Source organism: Cricetulus griseus, chromosome 3 (genome assembly GCF_003668045.3).
Source record: "Cricetulus griseus strain 17A/GY chromosome 3, alternate assembly CriGri-PICRH-1.0, whole genome shotgun sequence".
Taxonomy (NCBI): Eukaryota; Metazoa; Chordata; class Mammalia; order Rodentia; family Cricetidae; genus Cricetulus; species Cricetulus griseus.
The window spans coordinates 259,754,017-259,776,190 of NC_048596.1; the positions used below are offsets into that span (position 1 = coordinate 259,754,017).

Genomic DNA, 22,174 nt, shown 5'->3' on the forward strand with positions numbered 1-22,174 from the left:
AACTATGAAACTTCCCTTTCCGTGTACCCATGGTATGTGTAGCATCAATGCATGACTTCATATAATCTTATAAATGAGTATTTGGTCATATCTAATTATTCAGAAGAGCCACCTTCCCATACTTAATGTTTTATATTATCACCAGGTCTACATATAAAAAGTATAATTTCTATTTCCCTCCTTTTCAATTTAAAATTGTTTAAATTGTATTGTCTCCAGATTGAATATTGTTCTGGTTAGAATTATCACATTTTGAGTCACTATCTGCAATTGTGCTTTGATAATCTAATATAAAACTTTAGAACATGTTAGTGAAACTTCAATAAAGATGCTAGTCTTTATCTCTTGTTGGAATCACATATAATGGACAGAAAAAGGAAAGATGTTCCATTTAACAACCTGTATGCTGTCTTCTAAGTGACATTAATGTTCCTGGCTTCTCCCAGTATGCTCCTCAGAGCCACCTGTGTGCCTATGATTTCAGATTCTTAAACTGGGTCCACATCATGTGGGAACTTGGTATAAACACAAATCTGTGCTCCACGCATACCCATTGATGAAGGAGCTATGAGGCAGAGTCTAGAAAGCTTTGTTTTACCAAGACCTGGAATAGGTTCTGATACAAAATCAAGATTAAGAATTACCTACTTCAGACACTGATGATATAATTCAGTAGTGGAGTGTTTGCCTACTATGAGCACAACCTTGGGTTTGATGCCCAGTGCTGGAAAAACATTCGGTAGCATAGATTAGGAAATTGCATACTTGACCAACCCAAAGCAGCCAGAGATTTGGATGTGGCAAATAAATTCACAATAATCAATTTGGTATCAAATTATAGTCATATCCATCCACAAATTCAGTAGTTTGTTTGCACTGAATAATTATCATCAAAAAGTGCACACCTTTAATTTCATAGAGCAAAATATGGACTCACTCACTGTTTTAAGGAGAAATCCTAGCCTCAGATTTCAGAAATCTGAGTCCTAGCTGTAACTACAGCGTGAGCAGCATGTGTCAGCTTCAATAAGCACTAGAGCTCTATATAACTATTTTTTCCTCCTGAAAAAAATGGAGACACTACTTATCCCTCTAAATCAGCTCCCACATACACAACAAAGAAATTGTATAATGATGATTAAAAGCACAGAATCATTTCCTAGTATTGGAATCCTGTCTATTCTATGTCTGTCTGTCTATGCAGCATCATGTACTTTGGCACGTCACTGGGAATCATTCAGAATGCTAAGGCTGTATTTTTTAAGGTGAAAAGTGTGTTTCACTTTGCAAGCATCACAAAAGTTGAAAGAAATGCCTGGGAGGTGACTTTTGAAAAGTTATGACTTAAAAATATTCCAGCAGCTCTTATCTCTCGGCTTTATATTTATTATATAAGACTGTCCCAGCAGAAAGCAGGTGGGCAGCCAGTCACGCTGAATGATCTACTGTAAAAGTTATCTTCTGGGAAGTTTGCCTGGGAAAATCTTTAGTTTTTTTTAAGCTATAAAAAGTTTTATTTTTCTGTAAAAACATAACTTTTGAAGTAATTTTGAAAATGTGACCGCTAGTTTACATTTTATTTTCAAGGTATTTCCCTACTTATCTTTAATGTATTTGCAATGGTTAAAATTACATTTGAATCAATTTTATAAGACCATTCTTTTTCTTTCTTATGAGGAAAGGCTTAATAACTTCAATTCAGGATGAATCCTGGATGACATCATTATTGAAACAGCCCATGTCAACCGAGTCATGCACTGTGCTGAACTGTGTGCCAGGGATTCATATCTTGGTTATTTTACTTGACTTACCCCCAGGAAAGTATCCACTATAAACACCGCCAATGGGTCTAGAACTGTCCATAGTCCCATCGTGATGATTAGCTTTGACAAGGCATCTGGGCGGGAGGAGAACAGGAGCTGACAGCCCCATCTGATCAGAAGCAAGGGGAATGTTATTGTGTTCAGAGCTAAGGGCCCCAATGCAATCACAGCCAGCTCTTCTCCAATGTGAAGTGAAGAAGTAGAGTAGCAGAGCTCAACAGTGTAGGAATAAAACTGGAATCTGTTGAGGAGGTAAAGCACAGGCACTCAGCAAGAATATGGCAAAGGTCAGTTTGCAAAGCAATCGATCTATCCACATGCTATGCTTTCTTTATTAGAGATACAAAATACTTGACCCAAAATAGCACCTTAAATTGAGTGTGAGAAGTCTGGCCTTTCTTGCCCACAAGCACAGGTTACAATCAAGGAAATGAAAGTTATCTTGTTCATTATTCTTAATTAGCACATTGAGCATGTCATTTGGGCCAATCAGTAGAGCCAGCTGTAAATCAGGAACTTCTCTGTGGTACAGAGGACATATTAGTGGGCCAATTTTAAATACAAATATACTAGTGAACTTTCTAATGACTCAATGCCTTGTAAAAATGAGACATAGACATAAATCTAATAATACTTCAGAATTCGGGTGATGCTTATTGATTTTGCTTATGGTTTTCCTGGCATGACGCCAAGTTCCAAAATCAAAAGAATAGTCATCACTAACAACTGAAATTTCATAGCAAGGGGTTAATGGGACAAGCCGAAGCCCTGTGGGTTAAATCTAGTTCAAGCCAGTAACAGGGGCTGCCTGCAGTGTGGCTTTGACATCATATTTTCCTGCAACATGAGAATTGTGTTCATGCGGAGATCTCTCTCCAATTTAGCCCATGTAAAGCTGTGTCAGAATCATGAGTACTCCATTGAAGAGAAGTCTTCATTTTATCTGTTCCTTTATTATTTCTTCAGAGGAGGTTCATTCTTGTGTTGGCATGGGTATGAAATAGAACAATGTAGGTTTCTTAGTATAGGACCTGACACAGTGAGGGCAAAATAAGTGCTCATCATTGGTATTGTTATTGCTATAGCTCATGGCTGAGATATGGCCTGAAGCTACTGTGTGAGTCAGGACTATGGATCTAGATAATAGGCCCCCAAATGATATAGTAGTTCAAGTACTCTGTTTAAGAAATTGACCAAAATTAGCTGTCACAGTATTTTTTTTTCTGTCTTGTTGGATTAACAACTAACAAAGGTAAGACTTTCTCTCCCAATGAAGAGTAAAAGTGTGACTTATAAAAAGTAATTAGCTCAGGCTAGAATATTTGTATTTTTTACTTTGGAAACTAAGGAAATATATACATATATGATATAGATGGATGGATGGATAGATACAGACAGAATGAATGAAAATAGCAATGCAAGAATTCCTTCATGAAAATGTAGTTATGTGACACACAGAAATATCCAAATCTTACTTCACGTCACAAGAGAATCAAAAATGGTGTGCATATGAACACATAAGCATTTCTTTTCACAGTCTTAAAATCCTTCATAATCATCTTAATGGAAACTACACACATGTGTCTGTTTCTATCTGTACCATCGACACATTGGAAAAATGAATTTGACTTGTGTTGTTATCTGTCTGTCTATCTAGAGTGTCTATGTTTACAGGCAGACAACCTTTACAATATAATTTCCCCCCACAGGGTAATGGCCTAGAAAGCTGTCTGGGCTTGAGTTTGGTAATTGTTTGAATTCAATCATTTTGTAGAAGAAGCAAGCTTTCCTTTGCTGAGTATGGTAATAAATCAGACTAACATTACTCCTGGAATACCTCCAGCCTTCGTCACTCTTATAAAATCAAAATAGAACAAAAACACCATTGCCAAATTCTTTCTTGAGTCTTGCTCAGATATCAGGACATATTTGAATGTGCTGAATTTTAAATAAATATTGATGCACCAGTTAAGTATTTGTATATATGGAGCCAACCACAGCCTGAGACAATAACTATAATAAAAGCCCCTGATCTCAGGTAAAGACTTCTTTTGTCTCTTCAAATCAGGCCTCCCTTTGAGGTCTTCCAATAAGTGAACTGAATGAGGAAAGGTGTTTTGTATTTTGATTTGCCCTAGAAAGATGAAAATTCATCCCTTTGACTTGCAGGGGAAAGCACTTACTTTGTAACTGGAGTTGAAAGCACCCAGAGGAAAAGCCACTGGCCCAGGTAATGCAGGTAGAGCCTCAGGAACCAGAGACAAGCCATCAGCAGAAGGAGGTACCAGAAGCCTTGGCTCTGCCATTGAGCTAACTCAAGTTCTGAAAACAAGGACACAGATGCAAAGTGGAGGTGCTTGGCTACCTCTCCATAACCACAGCCATCTGCAATGGGAGAGCAGCTGCAAACAAAGAAATCACAGGTAAATGCTGGGTGTGCCCTATGCCCAAAGGGAAGTACTCTGGTGGTGAACACAACTGGACAAAAATATTCCTAGACATTTGGAAGTCAAGCACATTTATGGTCCTTTTCATTAAAATGGATGACTGAAGACAAAATGGTTAAAAGTGAGTTAGGGCAAAGTAAATAAAAATGATGAGATACGAATCCATCCTCCTCACATGGCCTTTTAAAAGCAACAAGAACAACACCACCATGACAGGAAAATCCCAAGCATTGGTATTAGAATTCTTGAGTCCTAACTGTAACATGAAAAAATAAACTGCCATGGAAAACAGTATGGCATATATCACAGCAAAATTTGAAAAACTGTAACTACCATTTGGCCCGCCAATCCCAATTACAAATCCATACCCAAAGGAGTTGAAAACAGAGCAGAGAAGTGATAGCCACACCTTGCTCATGGCAGCAACATCTTCAGCAGCTGAGACATGGAAGCAACACAAATGCCCACTGATGAATGAATAAAGGGAACAGATCTGATAACACACAATAAAGTATTGTCTACCATAAAATAAATAAGGGAACTCTGACACTTGCTACAATATGAATGAGCCTTGAGGACAGTTAAAGTGAAATAACCCAGTCACAAAAGGACAGAGCCTACAGGATTTTACTCCATGACTTTCTACTGCAGGAAGCAAATGTTGAGTGGTGGGTGTCTGGAAGGACAATCCTTCTCGCTGTGGGTTAGACTTTGCAAGATGAAACATTCCTGAGATCAGATGTCTAACAATGTAAATATACACATCACTGAGCTACATGCTTGTGTTATGAAACGTGGGATGGAACGACTACAAATAGTAAATTTAATTTTTCTGGGAAGATTGTAAATCTAAAGTATATTTCCTCTTATCTCACCTGCCCACAATAGCATGCATTCTTAAGTTGGATTGCTTATTGGAAATAGTGAGATGGCCCAGTGGGTAAGGGAGTTTGTTAGTAAGGCTGTGAGCCTGAGTTTGATCCCTGGGACCTGCATGGTAGAAGACAAGTCAATTTCCAAAAGTTGTCCTTTGACTACCACTGTACATACATGTGCACGCATGCATGCATGCACACACACACACACACACACGTAATAAAAATTAGGTGTATAAAACGAACTGTTTCAAATGGTAAAATGAACTATTTGAAACTGAAGGGAGTTACTCATATAGCACTAAGATACACAAATAAGAATCCAAATAAAGAATTTATTATTTAACAGAGAACTGTAGACTCCATGGATACACTCAAAAGACTTTACTTAATAAATAGCTCTCTGCTGTCTGAAAACTGTCAAACACAAAGACAATCATGCCATGGGAAGAAAAGATAAGCCATGGAAACATGAGTCTGACAACAGAATAACAAGGAGGGACATAGCTGTGGCCTCTTGGTCTTCACAGGCTAACAAGGTACTCAAGTTGAAACTTACATTTCCCTGAGAGTTTTGCCATAGGGAAGTGGACCGTCACCCACTTTTGTACTCAGCATGCTTTTCAATCACACAAACAAATAACAGTGAAATAAGAAACAGAGCATATGAGTGTGTGTGTGTGTGTGTGTGTGTGTGTGTGTGTGTGTGTGTGTGTGTGTGTGTGTGTGTGTGTGTGTGTATCAGAGGTGGGTGCCATGATTGATCATAAACTCCATCCACATATGTGCACACATCTGCACTCCAGCCCTGTGTGTTTAGAGTGAAAGGCAAGGACAGGCTCACCTTGTTCCTTACAACTTCAACAATTTGGATGATAGTCACCAGCAACTTTGTGTCTGCACACCAAGCTTTATGCCTGGCTAACTTCAGAACACTTGAATCCAATTAGTATTTTGAAATTCCAAATATTGACTTATGTTTTAAATACTATAACTGTACTTGTTTTATATGAATAGCTCAGAGGGTTAGGCAAATCTAAGCCCCTAGGTACCCACCCTCCAAGTCAAGCATTTCTATATCAAAATTTTAAAAAATGCTCTTGGAGCTTTTGCAGTCAAAGTTCATGTAAAACACACACACACACACACACACACACACAGAGAGAGAGAGAGAGAGAGAGAGAGAGAGAGAGAGAGAGAGAGAGAGAGAGAGCACTAGGAGCTTTCACAGACAGAGATATTGTCTGGGTTGATATCTCTTATGAGAGAAACACAGAATAGTCTTTCCATCATGTGAAATGAAACCCAGACTTTTCTATACCACTCAAGCAAAAATATCCTACACATGATCTCTTCTGTTAATTACACCATCACCATTTCACCTCTTCAAAGGGAGAAGAAATCAGATGCAGGCTTCACATGATGTTATTTGCAGAAAGCTAGAAAGCCTCAACTGGTGCAAAACAGAAAAGATGGAAGCTTATTTGATGAGTGGAAATTTCCATTGTTCTTTTCACATCCATTGACATAAATGACTAAGCAGTTTGAGTCCTTGTGCACAGAAACTGCCCCAAAGCCACACTCCCAGTTAGTTTCATGAATTAAGTATTTCTGCTCACACCTAGAAACAAATCTTTGCTTGTCAGACATTTGATTTAGAAAAGAAATAACACCAAGGTTACATCAGATGCATTCATATGTCATTCAAAATACTCAATCATTTGTTCTGAATTAATAGAAATCTGTATTAGTCTTCATTCATTTAATGATGGTAACCATGCACGTGGATTCAAAGTATTTAGAAAAAGTTAATCATCTGGTGCTTAAAATTTTATAAGCCTTGAAATTTGGCTTTAGCAAAAGAATTGGTGGTGCTAGGTGATTCTCAATAAAATAAGGAATTACATTTTATTAGTTAGAGAAGCTAGTGAGGCCTAGTATTATAACTGATGTTCCTATTACAATATACAGCAGCTCTTGCCTTATAATCATTTTGGGTTTGGACCTGAATCTCAATGCACAGTTATATAGAATTACACCCACAACTGTCTCTATAGATAACATTCAAAACGAATTTCATTCAACACATCCCAGCTTCCATGTTTTACAATTGCTTTGCCAGGGCTCCTTTGTTGGGCTTGTGAACATGCAATGCATGTTACAAGATGCCATGTCCTTGTGGAGTATTCCATCTGCATTTCTACCAGTCTGCCCTTCTTCTGTAATCTTTCTTGGTTATGTACAAAGAGTCTGACCATCAAAAGGATAATAAATGGCATCTTCCACTGGGGTGTGTAATACGTAGAGTGGGAATTGATTTGTTGGTTATGAAGGAAGCCATAGAGCACACAGATCACTGGAAAATCACATTGAGGCCAGCAGCCTCTCCTCGATTCATGCAGCCAGCACTTCCATTGCTCAGGGGTGAGTCGCCAGAGGGCGGGGTGGAGGGGGGAGAGGGAGCCATCCAGTCTTCAGCTATTAAATGAAACCTATTTCTCTGAACTTCAGCCACATTTCATATGACACCCATATATCCCCCTTGCATGCCCAATCTTTATAGAGACCTGAAATCAAACAAGATTTCTACAATCCATCAGTGTAATAATAATAACATAAAAGACCAAAATTGCTTTGGAGAAGAAAAGCACAAAATGCATTTTTAAACTCTCTTTGTAGTGAACACAAACTCTCAGGAATCTATATACTATACAGACTCATTAGCTGGCTGTGATAACCCTTATTTTAAAATCTGTACCAATAGATGGCACTAAAATTTCCATACTCCTTCCTGACAACCAAATATAATACACATGTAACATTTTAAAAGCTTAATGATTGCAGATAAATACTTATTTTATTCGATTTTTTGTAATTTTGCATTGTACTCTATTCATCAGGAGGCTGCTTTTTATGTTTGTATGATGTCTCTGTTGTCTGTGTGTGAGTGAGTGAACTGTGGGGGTCACAGGACAACCCTGGGTGTCAGTTCTCATCTCTCACCTTGTTTGAAACAGGGTCTCTTATTTTTCACCGTTGTGTATACAAATTTACTTGGCGTGTGAGCTTCCAGGTTCTCCTGTTTTCATCTCCCATCTTAATCGAGGCATGCTGAGATTACAGATGCATGAACTGAATCTAGCTTTACACGGGTTCTGGGGACCCAATCTCAGGTCCTCACACTCCAGAGGCAAATTCTTTATCCACTAAGCTATCTCTGTACTCAATGATTCTGAGATTTATTTTTCCATATCTCAAGGAGCAACTAAAATGAAGATACAAAAATGTTAAATTAAAATAAATAAAATGAAGACATAAAGAATATGCAGAGGTCACATCCAAGTCTCTCCAGTGATCACAGAGTCAGAACTCAAGCCCAAATTAGTTCCATGATTTGCTCCAATAAACACACTGGCAGCCAAGAATGTTCTCTGCATGCTCTTGTCTTTCCACCAGAACTTTTCTACATCCCCTATTGAACAAGTTTATCACAAACCCTCAAGATCAAGAGACACCAGGAGACTGACAGCCCCTTACCCTGAAATCTGAAAGGAGCATTGCTTCCTTTGTAGAATTCTAATTACTTCTAGATCATCATTGAATGTGTCTGACTGCCAAGCCCTAGGATAGTGTTATTGGAAGAATAGTACCCCTGAAAATATCACTCAGCATAAACCCTGATTCTGTGTTTATGTAAAATTATAAGGTAGTGGTAAATTAAGCAGCAGAAGAAATTTGGGTCGCAACTTAAACTAAGATTATTCTAAATTATTTGCTATAAGCTCAATGTAATTACAGGGGTCTTCAAAATTTGGAAGATGACAGACAAGGACACAGAGGGAGGACCAGGAAGAGGGCATGTATAAAACCTTGGCCTGAAATTGTAGCCTATGAAAACATAGATGACTAAGAAATAAGGACCAATTGCAGAGCTTCAAAGATCAAGGAAACATTGGCCCTTGGTGCCTCTTAAAAACCCAACCCTTTTCATGCCTTCATTTCCACCAGAAACCTATTTTAGACTTTGAACCTCCAAAAGTGCAAAGTCAGAATGCTTTGTTACCCTAAGTCATGAGTGTGCATAATTTTCCCAAAAGTAACAGAATATGAGAGTAGATAAAAATGAACAAGGGTGAGGGGCCTTGCCATCCACCCAGAGAACTCTTGGTCTATCAACAGACACAAATGCATGGGGCTGAAACCCAGTGCAAAAGTACTTTAATGACATATAAAGTGCTATGAGGAATCACGGGGCAAATTCCTATCTCAAACTAAGCCAGAGGGAACATCTCCTCTGTGTTCTCCAAAATGAAGAGATGGGAGCACAGCGTATCCCATCCTATCCACAGTTCTCAGATGAAAGTCTAATTTCTTTAACAGAAACTACTTTTACTCTCCTCATTTAATTTTAAGGAGATATTATTGTGTGTATGTGTGCCACAGCATGTGAATGGGGTTCATATAATAACTTTATGAAATGGATTCTCTCTTCCCAGCTTAATGTGAGTTCTGGGAATTTAACTCAGGTCGCCAGGATAACATGGAAAATGCCTTTGACCACTAAGCCATCTGGCTGGCCTATCATCTTATTTTTGGATACAAGAACCTCTTGCTGAGGGACTTTGAGAGCCCATCCCACATGAAGGGTTAGACTCTGGCCCTGGACACATGAGGAAGGGCCCAGGACCAGCACAGGAAAATTTGGTGGACTTTGCATAGCCCCTGTTGAGGGCCCTACCCTGCCTGGGGAGTGGTGGGTGGATCGGGTGGGGGTAGGCTGGGGGTGGGGAAGGAGAGATGGGGATGAGGGGAGGGAGAGGGAGAAGGGACTTACATGTGAAACAAGCTTGTTCCCTAACTAGAACTAATAATAATAATAATAATAATAATAATAATAATAATAATAATAATAATAAAAAGAACCTCTTGCTGAACCAGAGAACATCAATTTGTCTAGGCTGGTGCCAGTAAGCCTGTGGAATCCAACTGTATTTGTACCTCCTAGATTTGGAGTTGTGGAAACCCTGCACCTCTGCTCTGCCTCCCACTCTTCGGGTGTTTGAAACACAGATCCTCATGCTAGCATAACAAACACATTACCCATTGAGTTGTCTCCCTAGTCTAATAAAATATTTTTCCAATATTGTATTTGATGAGGGGTGAGAGGTACAGTATTCTGTGCACATAAAGCCAAATATTTAGTATATAGTTAGAAATTATATTATATATATTGTCTAGGAAAATGGCAGTAGCAGGTTTTCCTCTAGGGTCTATGACACACTACTGGAGAGTCATGGGTTGTTGGCTAGTTTTATAATACCAGATAGGACTTTATATGGAGCAGGTCTTAAATCTAATTAGAGAGCTGTTGGTTACCCACAAGATAAAAGTGCACCAGTGCACGACTGGGGATATCTAGCCACATCAGTCGTTGTTGTAGTTAATGGGCTTTACAGCTGGATGGGGCTACCAATTGCTACTCTCTCTCTCTCTCTCTCTCTCGGCCGCACCTTCCAATACTATGAGAGCGAGACTTCATGGATGAGGCTTCAAGATCAGTTCCAATTTTATTCCTCTAAGGTCTGTGTACAAAGTGTGTAGTATCATCAAGAATGGAGTCTTACCAACATGTTCTTAGAGGCAGCCAAGGGCAACAGCCTTAGTTTATTGGGGGTGGGCAGCTTCTTGAACTCTCCTGACTAAAAAGTGGACTGGAGGGCATCCTATGCCTGGGACTGGAGTTTCTGTTATATTCGATGGTGTGTGCCTCTTGGGAAGAACATTGGGTACTCAGTGTGATATGGTATATGGGGTGTGTGTGTGTGTGTGTGTGTGTGTGTGTGTGTGTGTACGTGTACTTATAAATGAATATACTTAAATATATATACCTATATATGAATGTACTTTTTTCATATATATGATTATAAAATAATGTTTCTACATGGAGTTTTCAAACATATTTAGTGTTAATTATCTTTCTCCCATCTTCTCACTGCATTTGTCTCCTTACCCCTTATCAGTTAAATTCCCCCTATTTTTCCCCTTTCCTCCTTCATAACACCTGTGTTCTATTAGGTCTCCCTCTCTTGAACTATTTCTTCTTTCCCCTCCTCCAATCATGGTCCCTTTCTACTTTACTGCTGTCACTCCTTACCAAGGAAACGTCCAAATGGAGACTATCACAGAGATACACAATTGGTCAAAGTGCACATAGCAAATGACTGCAGAGTGCTCAATCACAATCAGTAAATTTTCAACACAACCACTATGCCAAAGGCTGAGGAAACATCACAGAAAATGCTTATGAGAGACTATACTAGCCAGAGGACCAAGACACGGGCTGAGAGATATTGTCTTCTAAACATGACAATAAAGCTGCACCCATGAAATCTCAACACTATGGTTGTATAAACAAGACCTGCATAATGACACCACCAGCTTACATGACAACAAGGCCTCACCCCTAGATAAAGAGCTAGGCAGTTAATCTTTACTGGAAGAGCAATCTTTTCCCCCCAAGAAAGGTCCCAATCACAAGTGGTCATCCCTAAGCACCTGTACATAAAAGCAATGTTAAATGGACTCAGTAGGTTATAATACATGCATACATACACACATGTATACATACATAATGTACCAATAATTACATCACCCTGAGTAATAATTTTCTTTACAAGCATCGCAGAGTATCTTAAAGGAAACCTGGTAACAGGTATAGGAAACTTCCAGTCAAGTCGGAAGAGTTCAAGCAAATCCCCAAACATGACAAACTAATGTTGGCCTGGATAGCCTCCTGGGACTTGAAGGCTAGACCATATTGCTGAGGACACCACACATTTTGAACACAGCACTTGGAGGAATCAAATTGGAACTGGCCTGGAGTCCTCTTCCCTCAGGACTAGCTTTCACAGTGATGGAAGGTGCTATACATGCTACCCAGGGAGAGGTAGGGTTTGTGCAAATAAGGGAGAGATCATGAGTTAATTGGTAAAATGAAGAAGAAAGGGTCATGAATTTGAGAGGGGTTTGAAGAGGTGATCCAGAAGGATATGGGATGGAAAGGGACTGGAAATCATGCAAATATAATATACGTGTATGAAATTTTCAAAAAAAAAGGAAAACCTTTTAAAAACTTTCATTTGTCCTGAGCATGTGCCCCCTTTCCCTTGCCATTGGTCCCTAAGCAGCATGGCTTATAATCATTGACACAGATTTACATAGTATCAGGTGTCCTTTAAGCATGCAAAGCAAAGGGAGTGAGGATATCGGTAGGTTCTACACACTCAGCAGTCGCTAGTCTATTAGGGACCTGAGCACTTGAGGGTTTTAGTATCTGTGGGAGGTTTGGATCCAAGCTTCCTTGAATGTCTAAGAGCTTTTATGCTCTCGAAGCTCTGGATTTTACAGCCTGACATGAAAGAGCCAGCAAGGCCATGTACCCTCAGAAGATTCAAGGCCACTCACTCCCACACCCATCACCTGAGCAGTGTTTTAAAATCAAATGGTTTTCCAAGTGTTTTCATTCCACATAAAGCTCTGCCTCCATGAGCTGGCCTATCTTGTAATATACCCTTTTCAATATGCAAATAGCATAGCCCCTCTCCTCGTCTTTGGCTAGTGCCTAAGACATTTGAAAACTATCCTGAGAATTTTCTAAAGGTCAGGTAAGGAAAGCCTAGTGAACCCATGAAGCCTGTCATTAACCATTTTGACTTGCTGGCATTCCCTCAGCCAGTTCACAGTGATCACATGTTTAAGAGAATGAGAAAACATATGTGAAGAGAAGATTCATCTTTGGAAAAAAAGGAGGCATTCATCAAAACTTAATTATAAAATTCCAATTATGTACTAAGCATTATGTTAATGGTAATATATTAATTACCTATGGCTTCAAATTCATTTTAAGCTATTATAAAGTTTGTAACCCCCCATACTTTATCTTTCTTATTTCAAGTATTTGTATGAAATACAAATGTTTTATACAAAGGTCTATACATACACATTTACTGAAATATTCTGAGATAAAATTCTTACCTATTCTTTCAACTTCCAGAAAACTGATGGAAGGAATACTTTCCTGTTTATTGCAATGTGAACATTTTTAAAAACTGGAACATTCTCCTTAAAATTATGCCTCCTTGGCCAATTTGGATATTGTGCATTTAATATAACACATTGCACTTTTAACAGGTTTAATTCAATTTACAACAAATGCTTCTAATTAAGTTAAAAGATCTTTGAAAATTGCTAAATCTTAGGGGTAATATTACCACCACTGACATTGAAATAATTGATCTTTCCCACTGAGGCACAAAAGTATGAATGTTCTAATGAGAAAACAGGAATTGAAGTCTATCGAAGGAGTCCGAAGAGACTTCCAAACTCTTTAGGCTGTTATTTCCAATGACAGTTTCTGAAAGTGAGTGGGAAGCTTTGGAGATGGACTGGGATGGTGGAAGGAAAAGAAAATTGAGACCCAACTGCAAAACAAAGGCAGCATGTAAAACCAAGGTGACCAAAACCCATTTTTGCATCTTTGCAAATTATCTTTTGTTCAGTACACTGTGATTCTAATTTATGATGTTAATTTTGGCATCTACAAATAGCATTTTCCTTAGCACTCTGTGATAATTAATACTGATGCAATATTACCTATTTCTCCATGAATTTTCCCAGAGAAGGAGATGAGTAGGTCCAGGGCTTCATGACATCTAAGATGTCTGGGAACTGTGGTCAGCGGTTATTCCTGATTTAACAGTGACACCTGAACTGGAGGCTGAGAGCTGTGAATTTTGCAGTTACTGCTGTAACTTACCTCCTGATTCTCACAAGTCACTTAGGGTTTTGCCATCTGTGAGTAGGAAGGGGAGCATTTACCTTCCTGTTCTTCTCCTGGCCTAATTAGTTACAGTGTTTACAAAGTACTTCCTAAGAGAAACTGGCTAAATCCTTCATGCATAATGGAAGTTTTATTAATAATTTGAGCAATAATATAAAAGCCGTTAGCTCTGAAAACAATTATGTTGATGAGCACAGTGATAGCACATTAACAAAGCAGTATAAGAAAAACAAAACAGAGCAAGGATCCCACAGTCAGCCACAGAACACAGCGATGGCTTTCCAGGTTGTGCAAGACTCCTAAGCTAAGCTTGGAGGAGAACAGAGTCCTTTAGGTTAAGAGCTGAAGGACCACTCTGAGCCCTGGATCTTCTCATTACCAGTTTTGAACTATTTTGTGAGCTATCTAGTCTGTGAACCCCAGATGCTTCCCCAAAATAGGCAATTACATGGCTCATCTCTTGAAGTTACGAGGACCAAGGAAGGGAATGAGTTAGAGAGGTAGAAAGCGATGTGCCATTTTGAAAGAAGGATAACTCCTCATGCTAGCATAGGGGAGCATTGACTAGATGAAGGATATAATTCCAAGCCTCAGAATCAGATTTGAGTTGTCTACCTAGGCATCTCAGGTGTGTCAAAAATGCTCAGACATTTACATTGACAAGGGAATCAGCAGAATGTTGCATTATTCTCTTTTATACCTTTCCTAGAAACATGGTTTGGGTCACCTGTACTAGATGTGCAAGTATTGTGTTTTTAAAAATCCATAAATGTAAAGGTGGACCGAATCACAGGAAATACTAGATACAATGAAAATGGAAGAAGAGACAGGGCTAAATGTACCCACCGTGTGCATATGACTTTAAATAAAGATTAGAAAACTATTTTCATGTATGTGTACATGCACATAAGCATGACTGTTGATCTCAGAGAACAACCTATGGGAGTCAGATCTGTCCTCCCATCCTGTAGGGCAGGGGATCAAACTCAGATCCTCAGGCTTGGACATCATGTCTACCGATCCATGTCACCAGGCTTCAAGCATGTAGAGTATACTGTAACAGTAAGATTTGGAGGATCAAGCTCAATTATCTAGCAACATGTAGGTACGTCAAATACACTGTATCTCACTTCATCCCAGCTCAACAGAAATGTCTAACACAGATATGGCTCATGTTATACAAAGAAAAGCTCAGCTAGAACAAACCTTAACTCAATGATGAGAGGAGGATATGGTCTCCCCATTCTACCAATGCCAGTATCAGGAGCGACTCAGAGATCTTCTCAGAAAGGCGGAGTTCAAATCAATGAACCCAAATGAGTTATATAAACCTTCCTTATATATCAAGAGAATAATACAGTTATATTTGATATCTAAACACAGCACCAAGGAAAAATCTTTATTTTAATTTTAAAAGTATGAAATTTCAAACCAGATGGCATTTCCCCCAGCTTCAACTCTGTCAGACTAATTCTGTGTACCTGAGTAATATGTTCAACATCTGAAAAAACCCATATAAGACAAGGACTTATTTCAATTGACAATGGATAAACTAAAAACAAGACACATGTCAAGCTATTAATAGTGATTGTTTGTGCTAACTGCTCAACTAGTGTTAGCCCATAGAATTATTTGAGCATTTTTGTGAATAATAACATCAGTGGTATTATATCATCTAATAATAGTGCAAATACCTCAAATTGTACTCTTATCTCTCCTTATAGAGAAGTGTCCTTCTGTGGAAATAATATCTAAATCCTTCCTATTATGTCAAGAGAAATTTTAACAAATATTAATTTATATCTCCTTTTAAAATTCCAAATAAGGATCTAAACTAGAGGAAAATACACCTTCATAATTCAGTTCAACAAACACAGAATACAAAATATTAATTCTTTTTCTTTCCAATATAATCCTGAGTTGTTTTATTTAGTCACCTATTATAAAAAGTAATTTGTGTTGATGGCTCCGAGGAAATCTAGAAATTAAAGAGCTAATTAAATTTGTTCTGAGTAATTTTTGAGTCTCTGTATCAATAAATACATACAGAAGCACACAATTGAAACACCGTGCTCTTTAAGAAGTGTCAGGCCACTGACTTCCCAGGACTTGAACCAATCCTTTGACCTGGGTCAAGAAGCCTAACCTTTAAGCCACAGTACCAAAGGCACTACCGATCCTGCATCTGCTGGACCACAGGTAGAATGTCAGAAATGATGATGAAGATGGTAAAGCAAGCTGATGAGAAATCTCTCTCCTGAAAATCTTCCTCCTGAGTACTTTGGGAAGCTTTTACTTTTCTCAGTCAAAAAAAAAAATCCCATCTAAATATTCCCATATAAATAATTTGGCATCTTCAAAATATTGCATTTTTATAAAGGATTTTCCTAAATATTTTTATGGTAAGTTCATAGGGCTGGGGATATAGTTCAGTGCCTGGGCATGTATCATGTATACTCTTGGTTTCAGTCTCCAATATTGAAAAAAAAGACGTTTTAAAATCACAACTGTGAAAGTATTGTAAGAGTAAGTGTTTGCCCAGAAGCCCCATATGACGGCTGTGTCTCAGAGCCTGATGCCCTGAGTCTAGACTCCTTTGAGGGAGATTGTTTCTGTTTTGGAAACAGGGGCCTCCAGGATTATACAAATTTGAGATTACTACAAATCTAGTTGTTAGGTGAGGAAACCCAAATGGGTCACTAGGAGACTTTGTACTGGCGATGCCTATCTGTATTCCTTCTGTGGTTGCTTCTTTAGGTGCTCCCCATCATTCCAGGGCCACATCTCAAGCCTTACTAAGAGTTCTTTTGTCAGTGTCTTGGACCAGAAGCTTTGTGAAATAAGAAATGTGTCAGGACTGGTGGGTTCTCTGTCCACAGCTGCATCTCCTTTTGGGCACAATGAACCCCTTCTTTCTGAGACCATGCTGCACAGCTTGTGAGTTAATGTATCCAACGTTACAAATTTTCAGATAATGATCCTAACCATGGCCATGTTGGTATTAAAGGCAAAGCTGTGTCTGGGATAAGTGTTGAGCCTAGTCAAACTGAACTGTTGTTCCTTACAGAAGCTGGGGGCTCCAATGTAGTGAAGCAAGGCTCTGGCTGGCCTTGAGGTACAATGCTTTATCTATCTGGGGCAGTGGTTATCTCAATGGGTGGTATCTAAGACTTTTGGCAGCAGTAGATAACACAGATGTTAATGAATGGTAGCCCATAGAGTTAAGCTTGGTTAGAAGCCCCACCTGTGCCCATGTAGCTATTTGATTTTGGATTTAGGGAGCTAGCACTAATGATAGAGAGTGGCTTCTGTTAAATAATAATTTTGTCAACTTGGGTTTTTAGTGCCTCTCTCAGGAAGGTTGCCTTTCACCATTTTTTTTCAGGCAACATAGCAGTTCCCTTTTATCCATGATCTTTCATTACAGTGTCATTTACCCACAATTTGTCATAGTCAAAACAAACAAACAAACAAACAAACAAATGGGAAATTCTAGTGATAAAGCATGAATAAGTTTTAGATTGTGTATAGTGAGTAGCATGGAGCTGCTCCCAGGGAGTGACAGTCATACCTGCATCCAGTGTGTCCACACTGTATAAGCTACTTCCTGTTAGTGATTCAGGAATTGTCTCAGTTACCAGACTCTAACATTGTCATAGTGCTTTTGCTCAGAGAATCCTTGTTCTACTGAAAAAATGGTCCAAAAGTACAATAGTGCTGATGTTGGTGATTTTATTTCAGTACAGTGTTATTCTTCTATTTTATTAACATTAATGTTGACTTCTGGGTGTTCAAAGATCCACCAAGAGGCTTGGAACATTTCTCTGATGGATAAGGAGGCTGTTTTACGAACATATTTATGCTTTGGATCCCCAAAAGTAAACCTATATTTTAGTTTCTCAAATTCCTTATACTGCGTCTTTTCCCTTCAGGATCCTATAGAGGCATCCAGGCTGTTTGTATCTACCATAAGCCCCTATGAAATGGTTACTGGCCACAATCTACTTTCAGCTGAAATGCAATGTATAGTTGTACCCTCGGAAAGCCTAGCCTGAGGACTAGCATTTCCTGCTGTGCACCAGCCTTCTGGACTTCTACCTCTTCCTCTTCTATCAGCTGGTCAGAAAGGCCCTCCTCCCTGGTGCTGACATAGTATAAGGCCAGAGAAGGATGCAGTATCACCCATGCTAAATGACAGGGGTTCTCATTTATCTGTTTATGCAACATCTTTCAAAAATGAAGACCATCTCAAAAAAGATACGTTTCTCTAGTATTTTATCTGGGCACGTGCATATGTCCAGCCCATCAGATTAAACATATATAGTTAAAACATAATAATAATTAATAATAATGATAGATTATATGTATATAATCTGATGAGCTAGAGATCTGCATATTTTGCTTATAACACATGTTTTGCTTTGTTTTTCTAAAACCTTATGTGAAATAAAATATCAGGAAACTAAGTGCTATGAGAAATATGTGAGCTGTTAATAAGATAACGAGGTGGTTACAGGCAGCTGTGTGGAGCATGGGAGGCTTGGCAGATAAGGCAGCCTGATGAGATCTGAACAAGATAGAACCAGCTACATTTACATGAGAGATAAAGAGAGAAAGTGTCAGACATGTTCTTCAGCTGTATACCTGCCGGTGCACTCACCATGCTCCAGCGAAGAGTACAAACCCACAGTCACACAGACAGTCCTGAGTAAACTCATTGGATCAACAATATAATGCAAAAAGACATGAATTTTGGAAAGGGACGTGTGGAGATGAGTAACAAGGGTAGGGGGGAGATAACGGAAGTAGGAGTAACACCAATGAGAGCACACCACAAACACACACACACACACACACACACACACACACACACACACACACACACACACACACGAAATTGTCCAAAGAATAAAAAGATGGGATGTGAAAAGGGCATTTTTCAGCAGGGCATGGCAGAAATGCCTGTGATCTCAGCTTTTGCAATGGCAGAGGTGAAAGAATAATTGAAATGCTGGCTTATTTAAATGTTAGGGTTGCTGCTGTGTGGTTTGTAGGTGGCAAGATGACTATTAAGTAGACAGTGCACATATCATAAGCAGTAAGTATTATTTAGAGAGGTAGATGGGAGATTTCCCAGCAAAATCATCCTCTCAACAAAACTGAGATAGTTCTGCATGTGCACACACATTGCTGATATGTAAAAGTATATATGTGTCTATAAGTGCTCATAAACAAATGTCAGTACCACAGTCATACATGGCTAGAAGTGATTATGGGCAATGTGCATGAAAATGCACTTAGAATCACAGTAAAGATCTGTTGCTATGTTGAATATTCATTTCTTATTAGTGACCGCCGGGCGTTGGTGGCACATGCCTTTAATCCCAGCACTCGGGAGGCAGAGGCAGGCAGATATCTGTGAGTTCGAGGCCAGCCTGGTCTCTAGAGTGAGTGCCAGGATAGGCTCCAAAGCTACACAGAGAAACCCTGTCTCGAATAAACCAAAATATAAAATAAACATTAGTGACCAAGATCAACACAATAAAAACAATACAAAAAATTTCCATACAGAGATCATTCAGTGGGTGACTTAAAAGCATGGAGAATTGAGTAGAAATAACAGTAAAAAGTAAGAAAAAGTGGGATGCCTTATAAGTGAACTCAAAAGGAAAACATATGGTGCTAAAGTAGAAAATATTTCTGAATTAAGGTTTCCACATGATGGGACACATTAAATAATCCTCATACAAAGTAAGCTGAAATCAAACATCCTTATGATTAAAATTCACCCAGATGCTTGAACACAAGTGTCTTATAAAACCAAAAGAGCAACATTACCTTTCACCATTAGTGGGAGATACTAGAAGACTAGGACCTTAGAGATCTAAACCTCTTTGTGTACATCTGAAATATATTCTTATTTAAGTCTTATTTATATAGTCATTTATCATGCTATATTTTTAATTGTGTTTGTATTTGTGTGTGTGTGTGTGTGTGTGTGTGTGTGTGTGTGTGTGTGTGTGTGCAGTTTTGTGCATGACAGTACAAATACCTACAGAGTACGGAAGAAGATGTTGGATCCCTGAAACTGAAGAGGTTATGATCCACCCAATATGCATATTTGGGAACTTAACTATGGTCCTATTCAATTGCACCATCTCTCCATTCCCTGATCACACTGTTTTTAAAATAAGTTATAGTCAAGATGAGTGGGGTGCCATACACCTTTAATCCCAGCACTTGAGAAGTTTAGTTAAGTATATCAGAAGTTCAAGGTCACTCTCTGCTACATAGGGGTTTTAAGACTAGATGGGGCTACATGGGATTCTATTTTTTTAAAGGGTGGTGCTGGAGAAATGGCTAAAGTGTTGCCATGTGAACCCAGGGTGCTCAGATCCCCAGAATCCAAGTAAAAGACAGACACAGTAGTGTGCATGCATGTAATTCCAGAGCTACTACAGGGAGACAGAATGTAGAGAAAGAGGTATCTCCAGAAACTCATGGACCAGTCTAACTGGGTGTATGCAGTTGTGAACAAGAGACCCTGTCTCAAACAAGGCAGAAGGTAAGTAGGTGAACGAAGTTGTCCTCTGCCCTCCACATGTGTGTGCACTATGGCCTGTACACACCCACAGTCGTGAATACACACATGTGAAATAAATAACTAAATAATTTATTTCTATAATTATAGTAATAAAGCAATAATTAAAACAGTTCCTATTCTAGAATATGAACTAGAATAATAGTTCATATTTCAGGCACTAGCAAAGCCTATAAAACATAAAAGTCCCTTTTTCCCCTTCAAAATTGTTGTCACAGTGTTTTCATTTATTTTTCAGTAAGAATCATAGAACAAGAAAGGGCAGATTGCCAAGTTTGAGACTAGGGATGTCCTTGAAGACAGCCAAACCAAAATAAACACAAAAACAAACATGTCTACAATTAAAAGACAGTAACAGTGCATTATAATTACTTCTCAGGAAGTGGAGATGTTTTTAGTTAACTGAATGGGTGACAATTACTTGGATTATTGTCATACTTAAAATGTCAGTGTTAAATGATTGCTTTAAGCACATAATAATAAATTCTGCATTCTTAAGTAGCAAATACAAGAAAGCCAAATATAGACAATTCTTTTCCTGGAAGCAAAATTAAACATTAACAAAACCTGTGACACAAATTTTTGAAGCCCAGGAACAAAAGGGGGATGGCTCTGGATAAGCAAACATGGACCTGGTGTGTAGCACTTTGGTTAGAACAAGGACTAGGTCAAAATTGAGAGAGAAAACTCTGTTCAGGGTTATGCCCACCCTTTCAGAAGTAAATACATAAGGAAAGATCACTACAGAGAATTCTCTAGAACCTTAAAGACCTCTTACTGGAAATCTGGGTTAATTATAGCGTTTATGAAAATAGCATTGGTTAATTTCACACCTGCGATTAAATCCGACATGATTTCCTGGGATATGTTATGATCACACTGGAGTCCTGGAAACTGTATTTTCCCCTTCATCAGTGTTAATTGTACAGGATTAACAGGCAACAAGTATTGTTTGCTTATGCTGCCACTGCCGGCAATGTCTCTCCTTATAGGTTCTTTCTTTATAATTCCCAAGTCCCCAGAAAGGAGCCTCAACTCCTTTGACTCAGCTGTGGCAGCTCTTCCATCCTGGAAACCTTGGCATTTGGAACTTAGCACTTCTAGAGAGGATGTAATGTCTAACTGTCAAAGAATGAGAAAGGACCATTCTTTGTTTTTCAAGTCAGAAATTGATTGGATGTACTGAGTATTGTTTTTTCATCATGTATAATTCAACCAACACCCTTGTATGCACTGAAAGCTGTGGAACAAAGGTGGATAAGTAGCTCTCCACATGTCCATGAATTTGATCCATTGTGTATAGAAAATATTTGACATGAGAACTTTGTGTGTACATTGAGCATGTCCAAACTTTTCTGTCATTGTTCTCTAAACAATATAGTACCATAACCATCCCCATAGCATTTAAATCCTACCAGGTGTTATAAGCCACCTAGAGATGATGAAAAGGATCTAAGGGTAGGGTCCTGGGTCAAATACAAATGCTATTGTATACACTGACCTTGAGCCTTAGATAAATAAACTGTTTTTGACACCTACAAGCATTCTGGAAAATCTCTTGATGAAAAAATCATATGGTTCTTTCTACT

The 22,174-nt window shown here is 38.7% G+C and overlaps 1 protein-coding gene across 1 annotated transcript in view; it reads right to left on the reverse strand.

Moving 5' to 3' along the window:
- Positions 1–22,174, reverse strand: part of Ofcc1 (orofacial cleft 1 candidate 1) — a 314,659-nt gene that overhangs the window by 87,861 nt on the left and 204,624 nt on the right. The window contains exons 16-17 of the mRNA XM_035441726.1: positions 4,007–4,225; positions 1,812–2,064 (exon numbers count right to left, since the gene is read on the reverse strand). Coding sequence (XP_035297617.1) covers positions 1,812–2,064; positions 4,007–4,225 — 472 coding nt within the window. The remainder of the gene's footprint in view (positions 1–1,811; positions 2,065–4,006; positions 4,226–22,174) is intronic.